At 46.2% G+C, this 23,712-nt stretch overlaps 1 protein-coding gene across 2 annotated transcripts; it reads right to left on the minus strand.

Annotated features, from left to right (window-relative positions):
- Window positions 1-37: 37 nt before the first annotated feature.
- Window positions 38-23,636, minus strand: NDNF (neuron derived neurotrophic factor). Of its 2 annotated transcripts, none has more exons than XM_082050945.1 (4): window positions 23,233-23,636; window positions 4,164-4,358; window positions 3,010-3,134; window positions 38-2,095 (listed from the first exon to the last, which is right to left on the minus strand). In XM_082050945.1, the coding sequence occupies exons 2-4, from the start codon at window positions 4,355-4,357 to the stop codon at window positions 699-701; spliced, it is 1,716 nt and encodes a 571-aa protein (XP_081907071.1). In that variant the 5' UTR covers window position 4,358; window positions 23,233-23,636; the 3' UTR covers window positions 38-698. The 2 variants fall into 2 exon arrangements, with proteins under 2 accessions (XP_081907071.1, XP_081907070.1); XM_082050944.1 differs by lacking the exon at window positions 23,233-23,636 and adding an exon at window positions 22,681-22,700.
- Window positions 23,637-23,712: the final 76 nt, after the last annotated feature.

Consider the following 23,712-nt stretch of genomic DNA (forward strand, 5'->3'; position numbering starts at 1 on the left):
TAGAATGTCAAGAAAAAAAAAAAAAAAGGAAACAATATATAATCTAGCATTTTTAATTTTATATACAGGAATATAACATTATGGCAACTTTTTACATGAAATAATACAGTATTTAAACATGAAAATCAGCTAGGTAAGAATTTACATTAGCAATGAAACCGCTTCATGTGCAGCCCAGTTAATACTTAGTTTAGATCTGTATTTTAACAGGGACAGATTTTAATAGTTTACAATCATAGAAACATAAACATTTAAAACAAGACTCTATAAAATAATTTACAGAAATCCTATCATCTATGCTGAGTGAAAGGGTGTATGTCTGTGTGCTTGGTGTGTGAGTAACAAGGTGGATGAACAATTTATCTCAGCCTTTTAAGTATAAAATAATTTAGAAGCAGTTCATGCAATATGGACGCAAAGGAGTGCAAGTTCCTTTGGGGTTTCCTGCTACCTTGGACATCTACTGAGCATCACATGTGGGTCACCGGACACATGAGAACACCATTGCCAGACGCTACCAGAGGGCACCAACCTCAGTTCCTCCAAACAATTACTTATGTAAACATAAATATACAAGTTGATATCTTTTCTACACAGTACAAATACAGGTCACAACTTCTCAGCTGTGCAAGTAGTCAATACCTGGAAGTAGGATAATGTTCAGACCAGAGTTCCATATATTTCTATGTACAAGGGCACTAACAGAACTTCCTTGTTTTCACCAGTTTGCTCTGATATTTCACGGAGTGCCCACCGTGCCCTATCACATAAACGTCCAGCAGGTAGGACTTGCCGGGCTGCAGGCCTCTGATTGTCTCTGTGGTCACTGCTTTCTGGATGTTCTGGCTGTGGAAGTATTTACAGAGAACCTTTTCTGATTTCTTCCTCGTATCTGGACCCAAGCACTGGTTCTGCTCTCTCTTCTTCTGCTCTTCATTGTAATTGTCATCCACTTCCCTTTTGTAGATGCAGAATTTGTTTCTCTCCTGTGTCCCCAGCCATGCCACCGTGACTGAAGAACACGTGCGGAGCTTGTCAAAGGCTTTGATTCGTGTATCTTCAGGAAGAGAAGGAAATGACTGTTTGTTAGGCCTTGTTGTAGCCAGGACCTTCAGCATAGAAGCACCTTTTTTGCTTCCCTTCAGCCTAATGAGATACTTAGCTTTTGCTTTTCCTCGAAGCTGGAACTGCCGCACACCCTCCACGTTTTGAGACAAGACAAGTTTTCCATCTCTCCTCACTTGGATCTGAACAGCATCCAGGCATGAATGAACAGAGAAGGTGACTTTTTGGTGAGATGAAACAGGAGCAAACCGCAGAAATTTGGCTCCTTTCCTCTTGATGAATACATCTGTAACCCTGCCATCCTTCAGTTCGACTGTTTTCTGTTTAGCCTCCTCCTTCGTTCTGGCAAAGGTGCCAATGTACGCAGTGCTCATGTTAGTGTTGGTGTTTACTGCAAACATGTCAAAGTAGTACTGCGTATCGGGCTTCAGATCAGACACTGTGAATATGTTCTTGTTCCCCATACAAACTTTATGCAGATCAACTCTCGGCTTCGAGGATGTTTGCCTCCCAAACTTTGATGATGATGATTTTAGGAAACCACGTTCTTTGCCAGAGTTGTTGTCTGAGGGGAAGCCAAAATGGGCAAAGTCAAATGGACTGAAATCCAGACCTGGCTTTGGAGCCATCATGAAGGCATCATCAGAACTGAGCTTAGCTTCCACAGCACAGAGGCTTTTGAAATTGTGTTCTTTATTGATGACAATGCAATACTGAATTGGCTGTTTCAGTAAGGAGGCGGTGGGACTTGGCTTCCATGCCAGTGTCACTGTTGTACGTCCCAGAGAAGTGACATCGATTCTGGGATCATAAGGTAATTCAGGATAAGGTTGGTCCGATTCTGGAGTAGTGGTTGCATACACTTTAAAATGTGTGTCCTTCTCTGTTGACAGCAGATCAAGTTGGTACAAACCAGATGGGGAACTAGAGGACACAAAATACTCAACATCATTGCCTTTGTAAGAGAACAGCTCTGTGCCTTCCTCATTAGTAATCTGCTGTTTCTGTTGCTCAAGAGGTTCTGGTTCACCTAGATTATAAGCAAAGAAAAGCATTTATACAGACACAATCTGCCAATATGAGAAAATAAAACTCCAACAAATACTTCTACATAAAATACAAAAGTGAGACAAAAAAGCAAGGTTTTATCTTCTGAGGAAGATGTAACCAATACTTCTGTCAAATTGGAGAGGGAGACTGGTTTGGCACTCAGGTTAAAATGAAATGCAAAAGAAATTGCACCTGGCCAGCATTAAGGGAGGCTTGTGCGTGGTAGGTAATACCCTCCACTAGACTACTTCAAGCATCCAGCTTGGGGATGCCATACAGTTCCCCAGGGGGAACTGACCCCACTGCCCGTTTCTGGACTTGGGCCCTTAGCTTTGGTCCTCCAACTCCCTCCAATGCCATGTGCCTAAACAGGGTGAGGGCCAGAGGTGTGTATACAATCCCATGTAGTGTGTATGACATTTAGCACTTTTGTGACAAGCAGTGGAATCCTGGGACCTTTTCTCTCCTGAGTAGCAATTATACAGCTATTTCCAAATCACCTCCACATCTACAGATGAGGCCCCTCAGAGGGGCAAGCTCAGCCCTGCTGCAATGCCAGCCCTGTCTCTTCAGTTCTTGTACAAACAGCTCACAGCAAAGCCTCCGTGAAGCCAAGTTACTCTGGGCAAGAAGTTTGTTGTGGGAGCATTCACTGCAATCTGTAACTATAACCTCAGCTTTTATTTTCTTCGCAGCTCTTTTCCTTCTCACACTGCTATCTGCTGCCAGTTTCCTGCACAAAGGCAGGACGGGGGCTGAAGATCCAAACAGCATGAGGCCATAAAGATGGGCCTGCTGCAAGATGGCATCACACCGAGATGGGTTTGAGGGGCTTCAAATCCAGGAGAAAAGCAGTTCTCTGAGGTGCAAGGAAACTCATTGATGGTTTGTTACCTGAACCTTCTCCACTGGTTTCCTCTGGGAGTTCTTGCACACTCAGTTTCCACTCCAGAGGGGCATCGCATGGTGTCACTGTCACTGCTAAGGGAGTGTTATCCTCTTCAACCACAAAGAAATACCTAGGGGAAAGTTAAAAGACCCATAACATCAATAAATCCTGATGGCAGCCAACCAGCAGGGACTGACTTGACATGATCAAGTTTGATCCTGGTGGGCAACAGGGACAAAAGCATCACTTACGGACAAGTGTGTGTAGAGGGAACGTGGAGGGGACAGTGGGCAAGAGTTAAGGAGGTGAGGGGAATCCACCCACTGACACAGTGCTGCAGAGTTCATGCTTTGCTTGTCAAGACATGGCAGAGGAGTTTCTGGCCTCTTGCCCTCCCCTCCATCAGCTGCACTTTTTATCCCTACACTAACAATATACAGTACAAGTGGTCACCAAGGTTTACTTGAGGGAAACGTGATCTTTCCTGGAATTCCAGTGTATGCACTTCAAAGCAGGACACACATTTTATGTTATGTCCAGGTAAGGGCCCTAGAAGCACATATAGAAACATATACATTCAACTGTCCCCCCACTTACATCCAAGCTCCCCATGTTATTTACTACAAAATATTTCTCACCAATGAAGACTTAAGGAGGTGTCTGATATGAGAAGGAAGGTGGTAATGGTGGTCTTCCCTGAACTCTTTGGAGCCTCAGGTTTTTCCCCAGTCTAACCCAGTACTTTCTGACCCACAGGGCTGAAGCTGGGAAGTGGGGAGTTCAAAACAGATGGGCTTACCCTGCTTCTTTAAAGCTCAATATGAAATAACGAAAAGAAACAAGTGTGGTGGGGTAAACCCATAGTTTCTAATTTTCTTCCTGCTCCTTTTTATTCCAGACATGGTTAGTGGCTCCACTTCAGGGAACTTCTGTGGTTTTTGGGAGCTCTGGGCTTATCCCATAAATTAAATAAATTGGATAGACCCACAGTCAGAGAGTCCAGATCGGGGTGGAAACTCACATAATTACTTACTTCATCAGACAGAACTCTGGAATTTGTATTTTTGTGACATGGATCCAATATTGACTTCAAAACACTCAGTAAATAAAGCTACTGTTTTCGAAGTACAACTTCTTCACTTGATGTAAAAAGAAATACCTTTTAGGGGTGTCTCGGAAGAGGTAGCTGCTAATTTCAGCTCCATCTGGGATGACTGATGAATCATGAAAAAACGCTTTGTCCCGGATCTGCATTTGGAAGAGCTCCTCATCTCTGGTAGGTAACTTCTGGGGCCTCGAGCTGAGCGGCAGCAGCAGCAGCAGCGGCAGTGGTGGGCAGCGCAGCAGGAGCATCCTACAGCAACGACAGGGAGTCCCACCTGAGGAGAGCTGCACCATGGGCAGCAGGAGCTGCCACCAGCCACTCTCATGCTGGTGGGCAAAAGCCTGGCCAAGCACCCACTTATTTGTGACCCGTGGTCACTGAGTCGGCTGGCTGCACACTCGTGAAGCTCCTGCCAGCTGATCTACTGCTGCTGGAGAGCTTACTACCACCTCCAGCAAACCTTCATACCTAGATGCATTTCAAAGCTGTAGAGCACAGGACAGTTTAGAAAGGAAATAGGAGCCTGGTAAGTCTGCTCCACCACCAAAATGCAGGCATAACTACAATAACACAGCATGCACTTTGTGCCTGTATGGCACCTTCACTGTACTGCCATACAAGCACTGGGAATACATAAGGACTAAGCTTGCATCATCACAGCACATGCACAAAGTATGTAAATAAGATTTTTCCATCTTGAACTGTAATTGAAAGCAAGCCTGGTTTCAAATTGGTATCTCTCCCTCTCATGAACAAAGAGCAAAAGCTTTCCACATACTTTGCTAGAGCTACAGTTGGATGTTTTGCCATAGCAGAAATATTAATAGAACTCACTGGACATGGGAGCTCTAGTAAGCACAGAGCAGATGGAGGCTATATTGCCCTCACTTTCCTAAGAAGATTTTGGTTGGACCTCCAAAAATCCTTTGAAAAGTAAATATTTCCAGTGAAAATGTTCTTTACAAAAGATAGTGAATTAGGAAAACATGTGATATAAACCCACACATATTCAAAGCACATTGGTATTAGCATGCAATTCAGCAGGGTTTAATCCTCAAGTCTGATGGGAATTGCAAAACACAAAAGCAGAGAATCCTTTACAAATTAGGCATAATAATTCATAATCTCAACCTTTCATTATTATGTCTACAACTAGGTCAGTAATGACTACCCTAAGATATACAGTGGGACAGGCTAGAAATCTCCTTTCAGTACAGTAGATGATCTCATACATAATGGCTCTAGCTGGGGGGCTGGGAGGGAAACAAAGCCTGTTTCTGGTATGAGTATAGTGAGTTTAAACTGCTAAATGATAACATTTTTTAAAATTAGAAAAAAGATTTTAAGACCACTGCCTAAACTGTGTTAGCCATTGGCTTTGAGGAGAAGCACAATAAAAGCTGAGCTGGCAGGAACAGTTTTATCTTGTTACTTGGCTGAATGTGAAGTCATGCACCAGTCCTTATACTGCAGTGTAAGTTGAGTATGGCTTTATAACAAATCATTTCTTTCTACCTTTAAGATTAAATCTGCTGTTGAGATTGTTGGCTTTGTTTTATCTTCCACTTTGCTTGACCTTTCTCTAATCTTTTATGTAGAAATAGGAAATAGAAAGCTCCTTGAGAAGTGGCATGATGTAGTATAAGACAATAAAATTGCTCTTCCACTTCAGGCAGCTCATGAAAATATAACCAGGTGCTCCTGAGGGAAGCCCCAGCAGCCTTCTCCTTCCCTCTCCTGTGGCTTTACCTTCCAAAAACCCAATAGGAGCCACCTGCAGCAACCTGCTGGAGGCCAGTGTGGTCACAGGTTGGGACCTTCCTTCCCACCCCAGTTTAAGCTCTCCAGCCCTTCAGGATCTTGCAGCAAGACCCCCTTCTCTGCAACCACAAAATTCCAGTGTGCTCTTTCACACCCTTTTCTTTCTGGAGGCAAGTTGCCAGCAGCCTGCCAGCCCCTGCCCCTCTCATCATCACTGTGTTCCCACCAAAACTCACTGTGGGTGCTGGTATTCCAAACGTGGGAATACGCTGCATGGGGTCCCATCTACTTTTTCACCCCAAATTCCTGACAAAAATATTCCCAAATCCCCCCTCTGCTGTCTCCAGCTCCCCTTCCACCATGTGCAGAGAAGAGGTCACAGCATCTGTCTGTCCCGCAGCCCATCCTGCGCCCCACATGTCTAAACACAGCTGTTCAGGTGCAGGACAGCAGGTCTCCTGACACCAGCAAGGCCCACTGAGAGCTATTTTCACCCTCTATTTCTTCCTCTGCCTATAACATCATCATTATTTAATTGCTTCTACCATCAGTGGGACAGGTCCCCCACACTCACCCCCTTCCCTCCTCTCTGCCATCCCTGGCCCCGTTACCTCAGTTCATTCCCACCCTGCTTTTGACTGGTTCCTTCCAATCTTCTGTCCAGCTTGGCCCCTGTTCTTCAGCTCTGTATTTTCCCACACAAACAAGAAACTGGCAATGCAAGAGGGCAGAGAAAATACGTAGCAAATCCCGACAGAACTATAAGCCACCAGTGACACATACTGAAAACTCCCTTGCTAGGACGCAATTTTATCTTCACCTCCTTTTGCTCTCACCTTCCCTCACAACAAGGGCTGCTATACCTTCCTGAGCTTTCTCACTCCCTTACTCACTGCACATTTGCATCCAGATCCTTCCCTTCCTGAGTGGAAAACCACAGGAAAGATGGAAGTGAATGCCTGAGGTTCACCTGGCAGAGTTTCCCCTGCAGCCATGTCTCAGGTGGGCAGGTGACTGTGGAGGAGCCCCATGTCCCTGAGAGTGAGCAGCAAGCATGCCAGGGAGCCCCACAGCCAGCTCACTGGTCCCCATAGCACACCTGGCCCTGCTGTCTCCTGAGGAAGCCCGAGGCTTCCAAAAGTTATTTTGCAGTTGGAAAAGACTGCATCCTTATTTATTCTGCAATAACCTGGCAACAGCAACACACAGCCGTATTCCCCCATTCACAGGGTTTGTAATGCTTCACGTCGGGCACTCACAGGTCTCAAATTGTGCATTTCATCAGCGTTTGGGATGCTTTAATAACAGGTTACTGCAGTGCTCTGCCCTAAGGAAGGGAAAGGAGTAAAGGGATTTACCTAAGACATGCAATTGCTAGTTAAATACTGACTTGGTTCTCCCAGCGTTTGTAAAAATTTATCCCAACCAAGTCCTGGCTTAGCTTTTGATGACAACAGGCATATTTCCTCAAATTCAGACTGAAGTGTTGATACTTATCAGCAAAGTTAATGACATTTGACCTTTTGGAGCAAAGATCATAAGTCAAAATACTTGCTGACTTGAGTCACTGAAATCAGCAGAAACCTCCTCTCACACAAGGCAGGATGAGTTTTGTGTGCTGTAACACAATGTTTATTGACTTTTCAGGTATTATTGTTGGCCAACAGGGAAGAAATTCTTTCCAACTTAATCACAACAGTTACAGGAGATTATTTGGTTAGGTAAGAAGCACTGACACTTTCAGCAGACAGCGTCCTCCACATGAACCCCTTGAAATTGCAATCTTGTATATTCCCATAGTCTGGTCCAGCACGATGTAACCTCTAGTAAAATAAACGACTTTTGATTACGGGACTACCCAGGCTAAAGTTCATTTCTTAAATAATTTCACTAGCTAATCCACTTTAAAAACTCCTGTTACAGCATTTCTGTCCCCAGTAACAACTGCAGTGTAGCAACAAGGTATGGATTTGTCTCTGATTCCTGAATCTAATTGTAAAAACAATTAGGCTTAAAAATGACCACAAAAGATGCGTTACGGTTTGTTCTGAGATCCCTGCCCAGCACCCCCAGCCCACTCCATACATTAAACAGCTTGCAAAATTGTCAGATGTTAACACAAAAGTTTTATAATCCTTGTTCCTTTACGAATTAATAGGATTTTGAGTGTTTTCATTTTCACACATCCAACCTCAGAGGCTTAAAATGGGTCCAATTTTCATGCACGACACTTCCCAAAGTGAGACACCTCAACAGCAAAGAGGCATCTAAAACTGACTCACGGGTTTTGAAAACCATGCTGTCAGTGTCACAACACCCTTTCACAGCAATTAATAAACAGGTTTTTTGGGTTTTTTTTTTTTTTGCAGTGCACTGATTATAATTTCGCTGAATTTTAATCTAAATCCTCTACAGTCTACTCACACAAAACATCAAGAGGAAAGCAAAAAAAAAATAATTTATGTGCCCCATGTTCTTTTCTGGGCAAAGACTTTGACAGAGTCTGCCAGAAATGCCCTTGCTGGCTGTGAGCATATGAATTCATACTCTCCCACCCAGCCTTCGGAAACTTCCAACAAGCGATTTGTTGTCTCAGCGTGCCGTGGTCCAAGCTGGTTTTATTCTAGAAGCCAGGTACAAGCTGAGGCCTAAGCGCTGCACTGTAAAGCCATACAAATTACGTGAAATACGCTGTGTGATTTTTTGTTCTCCAGACTGTGCCACCTCCTAAATGCCTTTTACTCCCTTTTCTACAAGTTTGTCTTGTTTTCTTTTCTTTTAAACTCAGAGTCAATATTTTATTGATATATTCCTGCTGACTGGAGGGATTTGCGTGTTGTTTATCACTGAATTTTAGAGAGCGCCAAAGTAAACAGTCCTAAGTGAAATAATAAGCACCGTTTTCCTTCTCCCGGATTGCAAAAGTGCCCTCTAATGGCACATCTTTACCTCTCACTTTTTTCCCAAACTCTAAACAGAGTCTTAAACCCTAGTGGCAAAGGCAAACCTCCTGCCCTGTCCTGCTGGGTGAGGCTGGCGCTCGCTTCAGGGTAAGGAGAGGGGGAAGAGGAGAGGGTAAGGGACAAAGCTGGCAGCGCTACTGGTGACACCTGGCATGGGGAGAGGGACAACTTCTCAGCCTGGCCGTGCCAGGACAGCGACCTTCCCTGTGCCGCTGAAGAGGAGGGAGATACACGGCAGCAACCACAAGTGCATCACGAAGGGAAAGGTAAAAACCCACCACAGCTTGGAGAGCCCAGGACAGCACTGCAGGCACCAGCAGCTCTCGACCAGCAACAAGGGCTAAACTGAAAAACATCCTTGAGAAAATATAACTTGCTTGCATATTCTTCTATTTCAAAAAGAAAGGAAAAAAGAGGTTTCTATTTTCTTCCTTTTCTACTTTTTCTATTTTTTCCTCCTTCTCCTCCTCCCCCTCTGCAGATAGACTGACTCACTTTGGGGAGCCAGGCTATGAGCAGGGAGCACCCAGGGGTCCCCCTCTCCTCCCAGGCAGGGCTGCTCCCGGGCTGGCTTCCAGCGGGACAGGATGCCTGGTTTTGCCCCACTGGGCACAGGGCCACTGAGCCTGGACAGGCTGCGTGATGCTGGGGCAGCAACAGCCATGGCAAGCAGCCGGGTTTCCCATAATTTTAACCTGGAAGGTGGTGGCACTGCCCCAGGAGAGCAGCTCCTGGGCTGCACCGCTCCTCTGCACACACACACCGATAGCAACAGCCACACTTCGGAAAAGGTTTACTTAATAAACCTACTTGTATTCATCTAAGACGATCAACAGATCAAAAATGCATGCTGTACATTTGGAGTGGGATACAAATCACTTTCAACACCTGAAAATTTACCACCTTGCCAGAAGTTGGTTTTGTCCTTGAGAAAATATAAACAAAAGCAGCGATCTGGCCATTTTTAAAATTTGAGCTATAAGTGCGTATGCGAAAATTATCATTAAATTGGATCATAGATTTGATGATGATTGCAGTTCATTCCTTCCTTCTGAAAGATTTACACTGGGGCAGTGAGCCTTCCCAACCCTTCCAAAATCCCAAGTACACAACCACTCTGTCCGGCCTTTAAGACCTTTGTGTAGCTGCAATTATAAGGAGAAATGGTGAATAGAAAGGCATTTGCAACCTGCTTAGTTTCCAAGCTGGGGGACAGGCAAATCAGCTGGAGCTGCAGCAGCACCCTGCACCCTCCTCCCGCAGGCTGTGGGATCAGGGAGGTGGGTGAATCCTCAACCACAGCCAGAAAAGAGGTGGCCTCGGAGAGGGCAGCCTGTGGGGCGCAGGGTCTGCAGCAGCCATCAGGCAGGAGCACCCCAGCACGTCACAGCACTGCCTGTGCACGCTGCCATTAGACCTGCCCAGCAATACATACAGACATACCTGGGAGTTCTGTTTTGTTTGAGATAAAATAACTTAATTTTTATTTTACCAATCAAGTCTTGGGTATTTTCTCTCTACTCTAAGCAAGCAGCTTTTTTCCAGCAAAATAGTACACCAAGGATGATAAATTAAATTTAGTAGAAGAAGCTGATCTGTCAGCAGTTGCACAGGGTGCACCCCATGACATAACCGAGCCCCCTCACTTGCATCCCATCACAGAAATCCCACCCAGAAAGTTGAGAATCCATTTTGTTTGGCTGCTTGGAAAACAAGGAGTTGAGTACTCCTGTTCAGATCTCATTCTGCACTTATTTCATGCATAGATGCGTGTACTCACACAGACTCCACATCACTGAATATACCCACGCTCTGTAAAAAGGAAGCAAAAATATTAGATTCACCCCTCGCAATGCCAGTACTATTCACAAGTCATCTTCAAGTGCCTTGATCTATGGAAATAATTTACTTCTCAGCTGTCTGCAGGTCACAGAGACCTGTAAAGGATTTACAATAACAAAAAAATAATAATTTTTAAAAATCTGGGTTTACTTGAAGAAAATGCATCTGGAATAAATAAACCCTAATGTTTAATTACAGAGAGTGGAAAGTGCATGACTGTAATTTAGTGAGGATAATTTTAAGGCACTGCCTGTGACAGTGTTTTTGTGTTACATGTCTTCTATTTTTACTGTATGGATGGTTAACTTCTTTTCTTCTTTACATCCTGTTTTTAAACTCTGGTCTATTGGGGAGGTTTTGCGTTGTTCACGTTACCTATGCTGCATCTCATAATAAGTCAGTAGAATTATTGATGTGATTTAAGTCCAGCTTCAGAAATAAAATGGCACTGTGTGACTTCTTTGACTTATTATAGGAACACTACAAGTAAAGAAGCTGTGAGCTTTTCCATCATAGCCTTCATTACTGGGGATACATAACACAAATATATGCACCTTGGCATAGAGTTATCACCTCAGCAACAGAGGAGTTTGAAAGCACCCTCCAATTTCAACTGTAAGACAGTTAGTTATTTTTAACATGTAAAGAAGTGAAAATAATGCCTTTGAAATTTTACATATTTACCAGGAGCTGCTCAGTTTGTTTGTTTAGGGGGAGACTAGAGGGAGAAAGTGAAGGTCTGCCATTTAATACTTAATATTCCCTAAGGGATCTGGAAAACATTTGGTATGCCTTGCAGCCCTCTTGAAAACTTGGTGTCTGGTCCTGCAGCGTGCCTGGGGAAAAACACGGACCACGCTCGGCTGCGGGAGCCTCGCCAGGAGCCTGGGGAGCCCCTCCACACCAGCCCAAAGCCTTTCCCTATGGAAAGGGGGGATGAGGAGGAACGTAGCTGCGACAGGGACACAGGCGTGTTTTGCTGTCTCTGTGGATTTTAAGGAAATATTTTGGTGTAGCACCACAGCTGGTTTGACATGGCAGCTCCCACTGGCAGGACACTAGGAAGGCAGGAGCATTTATACCCCGTCACGCCTGTAATCTGTGGATTACAGCCCCCTAAATACGCACAGACACGATGGACTATAATGGTGTCTTTGAAGTTTTAAGGTCCACCATGTCAGTAATCTGTGGATTAACCGACCGCCTCTTGCAATTCCAATTCAACCCACGATTTTTCCTTGCTGGGGGTATTGTTTTAGAAAAGCAAATCTCAGTAGTATGGGGAAAAAATCCAACTATGTAAAAATAAGACAGTATGAAGAAATAAGGGTTCGTTTCTACCAAATCTTAATGACAAGCAGTGGCAACAAAGTACAATTTAGGGGAGGGGTTAAATCTGAAGGGATAACATTGTAAAATGTAAAACTGTCTCAAGTTGGATATGTTGAAAAGCAAACATACTTGGGGAGATATGGTATCAAAAATCAAATTTTACATGGACTATTTTGTTTCTAAACTGAGCCTTATTTATTTTTCCACTTTTAGTGGAAACAGATTCAACTCCGATTACACCGAAATGGCCATCCTGGAGCTGGTGGTAGCTGGATGCTTCAAAAAAGCAGCTGAGCCAGGAGATGCCATTTGGGACACTTGAGGAAATGCCAAGTAGATTTTCTTCTTTTAATCAGAGACCACACACCAGCACTTGTCTCCTTCACAGCCATCTCGACCCATGCATCTCGTCGGTGAGTGTCAAAATCAAACAAACAGCAAGCCCCCAGCGGTCTCCGTTACAATGCTCAGTTGTTCTCTCATACCTCTCCTTGCAAGTGGATGGCAGTGGCACAGGAAGGGATGATGCGCTGGAGCCCTGGGTGGCAGCCAGCTGCCGGCTCATCCCCCATGCCGTGCTTCACTTCCCTCTACTGCTCTGGCACAGGCTGGCCTGTGTCCTTACCATAATACCTACTCATCCTCCCAAGCCCCTACAAAATCCCCGGGAGACTGGACATTGCTCACAGAGATGGCAAGCGTCACAGCATGGGTGACTGGTTTCAGCTCTACCACAGGAAACACTGATTTCAGATGCCTGACTCAAAGCCCAGCTCAGAGAAGGGGAATGTTTTCCATAGTTTCAGCAGGGTTTGAGCCCCAGTAGGAGAAATAAGATAAAAGGCAGAGAAATCTTAGTTTGCACAACTGCAGACCGTTTAAGATAACCAACCCTGAATGCCACGCAGCTCTACCACAAATCTTTCATCACAAGATCTGGAGGTGTTTTATAGTGGAGAGTAATTATTATCCCCTTGTTACAAGCAATAAAAGTGGGGCAGCGACTTTCCTTGTTCAAGGAAATCCCAATATAATCCCTTCCTTTAATCATAAAACAATAGCTACTTTCCTCGGCCAAGTCACTCCGCCTTCAGCACAGCTCTCTGAGTGCGTGTTGCTCTCTCTCCATAATGAATTTCAGCAAGGGGATTAGCGGGGAGGAAAACGTATGAACAATTAGAAATTACAACCAACACAAGCATGTTGGTATTTGCTACGAAGTTTCCCACTGTTTCCCTGGAATACTTCTGAATGACATTATGAGCAACTGCCCTTGCCAAAACCCACGAGGGACAGGGATGACTGAAGTGTCAGGGTCTGATGAAGAGCAGAACGGTGGTGTAAGAGCAGAATTGGGGTCCTCGCATCCTGCTGTCACATCCTCAGACCACCAGAGCTTACAGCTGGAGGTCAGAAAGACCTTTAGAAAGCGCTAAACATAACAAAGTCATTAACTGCATTAACTACCACAAGAGTTTAAGTTGCTTGAGCAATTCCTAAGGCCTGGGGAATACCCCGGGCCTGGCAGCTGCCTGTGGCAGACAAGGTGTTTGTTACAGAGGAGAAAAGCCGGGGCTGGCGCAGGGCAGGGAGCTGGGGAAGAGGCAGCAACAGGCGAGGGGCTGCGAGTCACCTGCGCGCAGGCAGGAGCAGGGGGAGCCGAGCCCTCAGTGGCCCCAGCAACAACCACAGCACGCACATTCTGTGGAAAGCTGTGCTGTGAGCACGCTGGAATTGCTTGCATGCTTCTTCCCTTCTGCCTTTTGGTGTACAACTGAAAAAGGGAAAATTGCTGACTACTCTGGAACCCTTTTAAGCATGCAGAGGCTGTTTCCCTCAGCTTCCATCAGACATGCAGTTTTCTTCAGCGTCCAGAAACACCACCACACATGTACATGGGATTACAGGCCACAGCCAGCCAAAATACATTAGTATTCACACCAACTTCCCTGCCTTACACACAGTTTTCCCACAATGGGTGTTCAAAAATTCTCAATTTTACCATATCTTTCTTTTTACTGCATAGGGTTTCTCAGTGCTCCCAGTCTAACCAGTAACGACCGCCACCGCCAATGCCTGCAGCATCACGGAGGTAACAGCAGCTCTCCAGAAAGCTGCACTGCAGCTGCATAAGCAAAGCAGGACAGCTGCTCCAGTAACAACCCCTATGATGGCGTTTGCACCCAACAGGCAAATCTCTAAGTCCATTCCTGTGCTGCTGGCAGGAGGGTGTCCCACAGGCACGTACAGTGCTGGGAGATATCTCGGAGCAAAGATACAGCAACAGGAACTCACATAGAAACCAGCAGACATCCATCACCAGAGGCAATTGTAAGGCTGGATTCTAGGCTTTTTCAACCCAGGAACATTCGTAGTTAACTAGACAATTTAGATAAACAGAGGAAAAACTTTTTTTTCTGTTGTATTCTGTTCTTTCCTATATTTCTTCGATCTTACACTTATTTCCCCTGCACTGCTTTCAGTTACACCCAAATCATGTAAACCAGGCTCTCAGCTGACTTCAAAGGAGCTATGTCTTTTTCTGCTGAATTGGGAGTCTAGTCCATATTACCTATGACCACAGTAATACATGTAATGCTGACAAGTGATCCCCTAAAATTTCCACTTTAATTATAATCAGAATCCAACTTTTTCTGATTTAATTTACTGTCCAAAATTAGATTCAGTTTTAACATTATCTACCTTCAGCTTTGAAGGCGTGCAATGGTAATCTTGGGCCCTACAAGTCCTTAATGAACCCTTAAGGTGCTCCCTCATAATGATTTGTTACGTATCACAGTAATTCACAGATGTTGGGTCTAATTTTCCCTAGTTGGAAAAGGGTTGCTGAAAATATGTAAACATGTGTCAAGTGTTTGAAAATTGAAAGTATCAAATGTAGTGCTAAAGATATTGATATTTACATACTTCTACTCGCACACTGTGAGTTAGAGCTAGCAGACCTTATCCACAATTACAGTACCAAAGACTTCCTGAGACCCAGCATGAGTATCGTCCCCCACACTGATCTCCACCATTCCTAGAAAGTGGCACACACAGTTCCTTAGTCACAGCATTAGCTTTGGTGACTTCCCCAGAGGCTGTGGTGGCTGAGAATACAGGATGGCTCCCCGCAAGTGAACCACTTCACGATGGGACGATCAGCCTCACCAGGACTTCTGAATCTCACTGAGAAAATCATTTCTTTCACACACTCACTTCCATACACTACATGGGTTGGAAAAGGAAAAAGCAGGAATGCTCATGCCAGTTATATTTTGCCTACCAGCATTTATTTCCTTAGCATCCTGATCTAAAAGACACAGATTCCTATAGAGGGCAACTCAGTAGATTAGTAAAAATTGTTAGCAAAAGATGTTAGCTGCTCCAAATTTCTCAATGCAGCTACCTGCAGTGACCCCCCCGCAGTGCCTGCCACTTCCCAGCAGCTTGAGAGAAAATCTGAACTTCTGCTTCCCCCAACAGCCTGACCTTTGCACAGAGAGATGGACAGGATTCATCCTGCCCAAATCTGTGCATGGAGGCTCTGGCCCCAATTCCCTAATCCTCCCACTAGTCACGGGGACAAATGACAGCAGCAAGCGTGCTCCGCATTGATGAGGGAGTGGGGCCCCTTGCAGGAGGAGAGCATCCATATGGTGTGGGATGGCTCCCAATGTTACTCAAAGCTGTTGTAGCTGCCGAGAAGCAGACGACAGATTTGAGACAAGCATGGCCAGGCAATGGAGGAGCTATGGATCCACACAGCCCATGTGCCTGCCCTGAGCTGCTCAGCAGGCACGGCAGGGTAGTACTCAGCCAGAATCATTGAACATCTCCAGAGCGAATGAGCCACGCGATTGAGAAAGGATTTGCGTCCAAAGGGCGAGACCGTACATGTGCAGAGAGATGGTGAAGCATGACCACAGAGATTAACTTCTTATTGATTGCTGCCACAGGTGAGCCTATGGTCAGAGCGACACATGCATCTGTCTGAAGAGCTTACAAGACACCATGAATCCAAGCACGGCTCACCAGCCACCAGCCCATCGTATTGAAGCAGGATGAGAGTGCATTTGGGAGCTGCCAGCCTGCAGGGTGGCTTTCTAATACTTTGGGGGATTTCTAAGTGGTGGACTTCTGCATGACAAAGCTGAAAAGTCTTTCCCAAGTGTGAAAAGATGGATGCTCTGAAGGGAACTGCCACAAGGGTTTCAAACCTGCCAGGGTCAACTGCTGAGCTGTGGTAAGGGATTTCAAACATCAGATTATTGAAAGGGTCAGTTTCAGCTCCACTCTACTGCTGGGCCAGTATTTATTTGTCCAGATTGGCAGGTGAAAGGTTAGTCCTTTATCTAGTTACAGCGAACAAAAGCAGAGGGAACACATACAGGCACACAGGTCAGACTGTTATGGGTGAGTGGACATCCAAACAACCCCAAAGCCTTCAGACCTTCTTATGGTAATGATACCTCCTTGCCTGGCAGCAGGGAAAAGAGAAAAACAAGGAATTTCTGCATTGAGAGATGGCTGAAACACATGCCAATGGCATTGCCTTTCCCAAAGCGGAGACGTGGTGAGAGCTGTGGTGTGGGACCCAGCGCTGCCTTCTGGGGCTGTCCCTTTGCTAGTGACTGGAAATGCCTGTGAGATCCTTGGATAAAAGCTACTATTAGAGCACCAAGTATCATTTCAACATCACTGTTAACATTGCATTGTAAAGACCAAAAAGCTGCAAATTCAGAAAAGTATCAGCTTTTCGGTGTTTTACCAATCAAGGCATTTCAGTGAGCACAAAGGGTTTGGGCTGGAGCCAGGCCAGGGTCTCTGCTCATGGACACGAAGCTCCTGGGTCCCACTTCGCTCTGTGCACACGTGTTTCACCAAGGGACGTAAGTCGGGGTCTGCACAGTCCCCAGCTGCACAAAACCACACTGAGCCCGTAATGTCTACTGGGGGACAGCCACGAACCCTGTGAGCAAAAAAAGGTTGAGCCAGAGGCGTGTTTTGGTCTCCTGGAAGAACATCTCACTGGTGTGTTCAAATTTTGCATTTTCTAGTTCAAGCACTAATTGCCTGGATTTTCTTATAAACATCTTGCAACTACTTCTGCCTACATGAGTGGAAATTGGAACATTCTCCATAAATTAACACAGCACTGTTCTTTCCCTGAGCCTTCCACCCTGCTATCACACACTTGCAAGAGGTCTCTTATCCTCTGCTTTAAAATACCCGCTTAATTCAAATGTTAAATTAAAACTTGTTCACATTATATGAAACGCTCTTAAGACCTGCTCTTTTCTCCTGATATTATTTTTTTCACCAATTGTACTATAACAGGATTATAAAAGTTTTAATTGATTGACTTTAAATCTTCTCCACAAAATTGTAACTTTCATACCCCCTAGGACTATTAGATTTTTATTAATTATTTCTCATTACTGAAAAATCAGTTTGAGAGCCCCTAGGGTCTTCCCCAAATATGGATAAGATCCTATTAGTCCTACAAATCATACTCAAGTAAGTAATTCTTACTCAGGAGAAAAAGCCCGTGGGGAATTAAATGCAGATTTAGTAGCCAGAAGAAGAGAAAGACTGGGGACTAGAAACAGTTAACGCTGCTCACTAATGTTTTTCTTTGCATCCAGAGACCAGCTGGCAGCTCTGAGATACTTGGCTTTCCTGTATCATCATCATCTTGATCTGTAAACTGCTTAATTTCCATCAGGTTTGTGGATTTCAATATGCTGAGACTGTTTGAATATAAACACATTAGCGGTAAATCTTCTGCACCTAAACAAAGTAGCGAGAGAGGGAGAGCGAGCTCACGTCTTCACGATATTCGGGTTGATTTGTAAAAGCCGTCTACCCTGGTCAGTCCCTGCAGACATGTGCGAAGAGCCTGCAATCCCATTGTGCCTCCTGCCTCCCCACCAGCCTCTGCAGCAGCAGCTGGTCGAGCACTGCTCTATTTTGATATTGAAAAAGTTAGAAGTGAGAAAGATTAAAAGCATTCTTTTTCTCACACCCTAATAAAGTTTCAACCCCTTTAAAGTTACTTTTACACACACACACACACACACACAAAAGTAATATGCTCAATTAGGAAAACAATGCTCTTCCCCTGTAAATCACAGCGGAAGTGTCAGCCTCAGTGGTGTGTCACGTTGTGAGTGTGCGAGGGTCACGCTGGAGGGGCACTCATATCCGGACCCATGGAGGGGGAATGAAGTAGGAAAGATAAATTATTGCCTTTTGTTTTTCAGGTTTCCAGGTGCTCGCAGTAAGTACCACTGCTTCTTATCTCAGCTGTCACGCAAGCAACAAACATCTCTCCAACTACTGAATTTAATTACCCTAAAACCAGAGCGGTCTCATTTGGTGTGCAACACAATGGGCCAAATCCAGGCCAAAACCCCAACAATCCTGTGCACTCCTGAGTAACGTGGGAAAAACACTGAAAATGCTGTGATTACCTGAGTGTTCGCCCCTGCTCGGGTGGGAGGACACAGCCCACCGAAAGACACCTGGCACAGGATTCACCTCCGTCCCTCTGATAACACAGGTACGTTTTTGTTTATTGAAGCAGTCATGGACTGGGGGCTGGGTTCTCAGAGCCCTTGAGTTCCCGATCACTCAAACAGCATTTAAAACCTATCCAGCAAAATGTCCCTGAGACAATCATTGCATCTTTGGTGAAGTCACAATACAAGCTATCACACACATGAACCGAAAAAGACAACACTTTGCCTGCTTCTGACATGTCCTGTGCAACCAACATGCTCCCTGGAGTGCAATCAAAGCTATCCATGCAGTCATGAGATTTTTGGTTGGTTCTTATTACAGCCCTGTGTTAGCATTTATCTTTCTCCAGTTCAGTGGGTGTCCTCGTATACTGCAAATTAGAAAATTAATTCTGAAGGAATAAATTTCTTTTTAATATTTACTCTTAGTTTATTTCTAGCTTTAAGCACTTTCTTCTGGAGTATGATTTATTACCCTGACCCATTTCCTAATGTGAGGGCAAATACTTCCTCTCCTAATGACATCTTGTTAAAGTTTTCAAACCTAACATGTCCTCAGCCTTCGAAGCTCCATCTATCCAAATTAGCTTGAGTTATTTTCTCAGGCAGAAACTATCCCCGTTTGATTTAATGAAGATTTTTGTCATAGAAGTAGTGTATTCTTGGTTGTAACATAAACACCTCCCATTATTTTAGCTATCACAAGTGGTTGAACTGGTAGCCCAGAGCAGCTATATAGTTTTCCACATTAATATCAGCACCCCCTTTGAACGCACTGAATAAGAAAAGTGCAGTTTTCATTAGACTGCCCTTAATGCAGAAAACATGCACGTTCGGCAAGGTCGAATAGAAACCTGCCATCTCTAGTGTGGCCGTCAGTATCGATTGGTAAATCTCTCTCCTGTGAAGGAAAGCTGGGGAGTGAAAAAATAAAAACCCATTTAGTAACACAAAATAAAACCAGCTCTGGAAAGATGCAAGACCCTGAAGAAGGGCTGAAATAGCCCCTTGAAAACAGTGAAGTAATGGGCTTACGGTTTTATTATTCGTATAAAGTTTAGTGACTTCAAAATGAACACGAAGCCAAACAACACTTGTTATCCCACTAAAATCCGTGCTGTAACTGAAGCCAGTACCCAGATGTTCTCTGGTAAAAACCCGCCACTCGGCTGCATGAAAGCAGCACATACCCTGACGTACAGTCCTGGCTTGCCTTTATCCAAACCTACTTAGGTTCTGGATTATTTTTCTAGCAATATTTTAAACTGCCATGGGAAGCATAAAAGGTGGTCTCCTACAAAACCATTTGATACCAGCTTGAAATGTAACCATTTGCAGAAATAAATCAGGATTTCTTTTTAATAAACTGTTTATTACCAGCCTTTCGGAACATAAATTTTATACGAAAAAGCAGGGTCTGAGTTTAATAAACATCTCATCCTTTTCTACATATTTAGGCAGAAGACCCTGACACACTTCAGAGTGGAACGTCCGGCAAGCAGGCTCCATCCAGCCCTACCAAAGCCATGGGATGGGGAGTGGAACGTCACTGTGCATCTGGGAGGCTCAGAACCACCTTGTGCAGCCAAGGTGAGCACCCGCTCCTCCAGCTCCAGTAACCCACCCAACACTGGCTCCGGCTCTCAGGGCACCTCCCAGAAAAGGGCTTATTGCTTTGTTTCCTGAGGATTTCTAAGGTGCTTTACACACCCATTTTGTACATGCCAATTAAATTTAATTTAATATAAACTATCACCCCTTCACATTGCAAGGCAAGACAGATGATCCTCGAAGCTTCCAGCAAGCCCACACCACAGCTGAGGACAAACCGGACTTGAAGACGCCGTTTCTGCCTCTACACGCAGTTTTGGCTGACGAGCCGGGACGCTTTGGGGCAGCCGGGCTCTCGCCCGCCTGGCTCCGAGCACCGCAGCGCTCAACAAGACCCAGGGCTCCAATTAGCGGGTTACAGCACAAGCAGAGCCCTGGCACTGATCCTGCCTGCATCACTGCATCCCCAGCCCAGCTCGCTGGAGGATGAGCGATGTGCTGGACAAATTGTGGCAGATGGGCCGTAGCTGCACGCTGAGAGCTTTAAACGTCGCGTGAACACCGAGTATGCGGTGAAGGCATCCGTGCCGAACAGGGAAGGCAGCATAGGCGTTACGTGATTTTGAACAGCTTGCTTGACAGTTTGCACCATATTGTATTTATAAACATTTTGGAAACCTAAACTCTTTTCCTTGGTGTATCCAAAGTAGTTATCCACAACAAAACAGGCACGCAGGGCAATCCTGCACAACTCTGCCTGACCTCTGTGACAACCTACTTAAAATCTGAAAAAAAGGGGCCCGTTTTAATCTCTGCAGGATCGTTCACGTGAGTAGCTGGTCAGCATCCTACATGGTATTCTAATTCCCTCTCAAATTATGTATCTGATCACCAAACCCTGAACTCCCCCGGTGGGCTGTGGTGCGAGGTAACCCGCGGCCCAATGGTGCCAGCAGCACGTCACACGTGTGCCATTGCCTGTCACCAGGGAAGAACTGGCTGCTCTCACAGGCACCTCAAAGCACGATGCATCCCCAGGCACGTGCAGGACACACACCTCACCTCGCCGACAGAATCGCAATAACACATTGAGGTGCCCACCCTCGACAGCAGAAACATCAATGGGTTTTCTGTCTGGGGCCATGCAGAAAAGGCACAGTGTGACGCACCCGCAGTCCTCATCACACAAATATGACAAGGCTGAAGTAATTTTTCAGATGTATTGCAAAGCTCTTTCAAATTAAGAGGGGATCATTATCTGCTGATGCAGAAAGTCAGTCTGCAAGGAAAAGGTATCACTCTCCTCACAACAGGATGACACACAGCCAGAGGACCCCAAATACATCCATACAACACACACACACGATACACCACTGCACATTGTTGCTTCATCACATTCTTAACAGTCAAAATAGAACATAAAATCTCTCAGTGTTTTTAAAAAGTCATCTCCTCCTTCAAATATTAACAAGCTTTACATTCTCGACATTACTCTAAGTACTCACAGAAACTTTTAGTGGTACTAGAAAGCTGACCTGGGCAGCTCTCCTCTTGCAGGTATGCGTTTTGCTATGAGGTAGGAGAGCGGGGCCAGGAGGATGAAGCATTCCTGACAAGAAGCAATCCAAAATGCCATTCCTAAAATAGCTAAGAATCAGCGATTTTCAAAGTAGGCTGAATCATAAAGTTTTTCTCCTCACTGCCTTACAGCACGGCCAAGAGTGCTGCGGATGTCTAATGCCCAAGTGCTATTTTTATGGAAACCAGGTTATGGCCAAGCCAGCAGTGCCTTGCCAGGGTTACTAGCATATAAATCACTCACCATCAGCTGCCCAGGGAGGAATTCACCCTCAAATTGCTCTCCTCTCTTCCAGTTTTACACAGATACAAATCCACCAGCTTGAACAAGCATGAAAACAGTGGACTTAAGCTGGAAGCCCATCGGAAGACAGTTCTGGGTGGGGCTGCCAACACAGCCCGGCTGTAGGATGCCCTGATGGAGACAGGCTGCCACATTTGTGTCACCGAATGTCACCTGGTGTCTGTTCACAGACAGACAGCCGGGCCAGGGAGATCCGTGTATTTACACTGGCCTCCCCTCTGAGCTCGATTCCCGCAGCTCAGTCAAGCCACAAGAACAGCAATACCATTTGTTTTAATTAATTATTGTAACTAGCTGCTAACCAGATCCTTTGGTGGGGAGGGAAAGTCCAAGGGATGCTACGAGCTTCACAGCCCACTCTCCAAAACCAGCCTCACAGAGTTTGTCTTGTTCACATAGGTGCCCACCAGGATGATTTCCAGAGCAGTCCTGGGCAGCACGGCAGTGGCAAGGTCACGCTCGTCCCTGGCACCAACCTAACTGGCCAGAGGAAAGCCCAGCACATTAAAACTCAAGTGCTAAATATATCCAGAAAAATAAATGGTCAGAGAATCACTGTTTTTCAAAAATCTGCACCAATCTACTAACCTACGAAGGTTTAAATACATAAAAGTTATATATCTGCAAGTGATTAAAGAACGCTCTGAAGCTATTGTCTCTGCACCGTTTAAATAAAAACACGACGCAAGCCACACGTAGCAAGTCTCGGCACTTACATGCCACCGCTGAGGTTTTCGTCTACTTTTTCTGGTAGCCACTTTTTCCTTCTCCCTCCACTATAACAAAGTGTGAAGCTAACGAAGCCGGAGCCGTCGCCTGCCTGGCACACACCCGCTCAGCGGCAGCGCCCGGGCGCTGGAGGACGAGCCGGGGCTCCCGGCGGCAGCCCGGGCACTGCGGCCGGGCAGCGGGCACGGGCCGCCGCGGGCTGCGAGAGGGCAAAAACGGGAGGAAAAAACCAAACCTCGAAGGGTATGGGAGTATCCAAGAGAGGGCTGAGGTCCTACAGGCAGCATCCCACAGACGCGCAGCAGAGCAGCGCGGGGACGAGGGGATCGGCGCTGGAGCCGCGGCCGGAGGGACAGTGCGGGGGACCGCGTGGCTGCTCCCCCGCCCCGTTTGGCCGCGTCTCGCGGAGAGGTCCCGCACCCAGAGAGGACACCCCGCTCCTCCGCCTGCACCCACCGCCCCGACGGGACTGCCCCAGCGGAGCCCAGGAGGGGCTACGCGGGCGGCGCCGCTCCCGCGCCCCGGTACCGGTGACTTACCTTGCGGCGGCTGGTCCCGTCCCGTCCGGTCTCTCCCGCGGCGGGGGAGAGGCGAGGAGGGCCTTTTTCTAGGAGAGCGGGTGTTTACCTAAGCCCCCCGCTCCAGCGGGGACGGGCTGCAACACGGACTATGTCACGCACGTCCCTTAGCGCTTTATAGCTTCTTCCCTTCCCCACCCCTCCGCGCAAAAGAAAAATGAAAAAAAAAAAAAAAAAAAGGAGAAAACAGGGCAAAGGAGCCGGACCCTCCCCGAGGGCACCCGCCGCCGCTCGGGGCGAAGGCACGGCCCCGACTTCGCCTCCCGGGAGGAACCGCGGCGCAGCTGAGCGCCGGCAAAAGTTGGCAGCAGCTGCGCGGAGCGGCGGCACCCGGCGCGTCTCGCTGCTGCCGCCGGACCGGGCGGCGAGGGGAGCCCCGCGGGCGCGGCCGCCCCGCCCCGCCACCGCGCCTCTCCGCGGGGGGCGGAGGGGCGGGCCCGC

This window comes from Streptopelia decaocto, assembly GCF_964273445.1.
Source record: "Streptopelia decaocto genome assembly, chromosome: 4".
NCBI classification, from domain to species: domain Eukaryota; kingdom Metazoa; phylum Chordata; class Aves; order Columbiformes; family Columbidae; genus Streptopelia; species Streptopelia decaocto.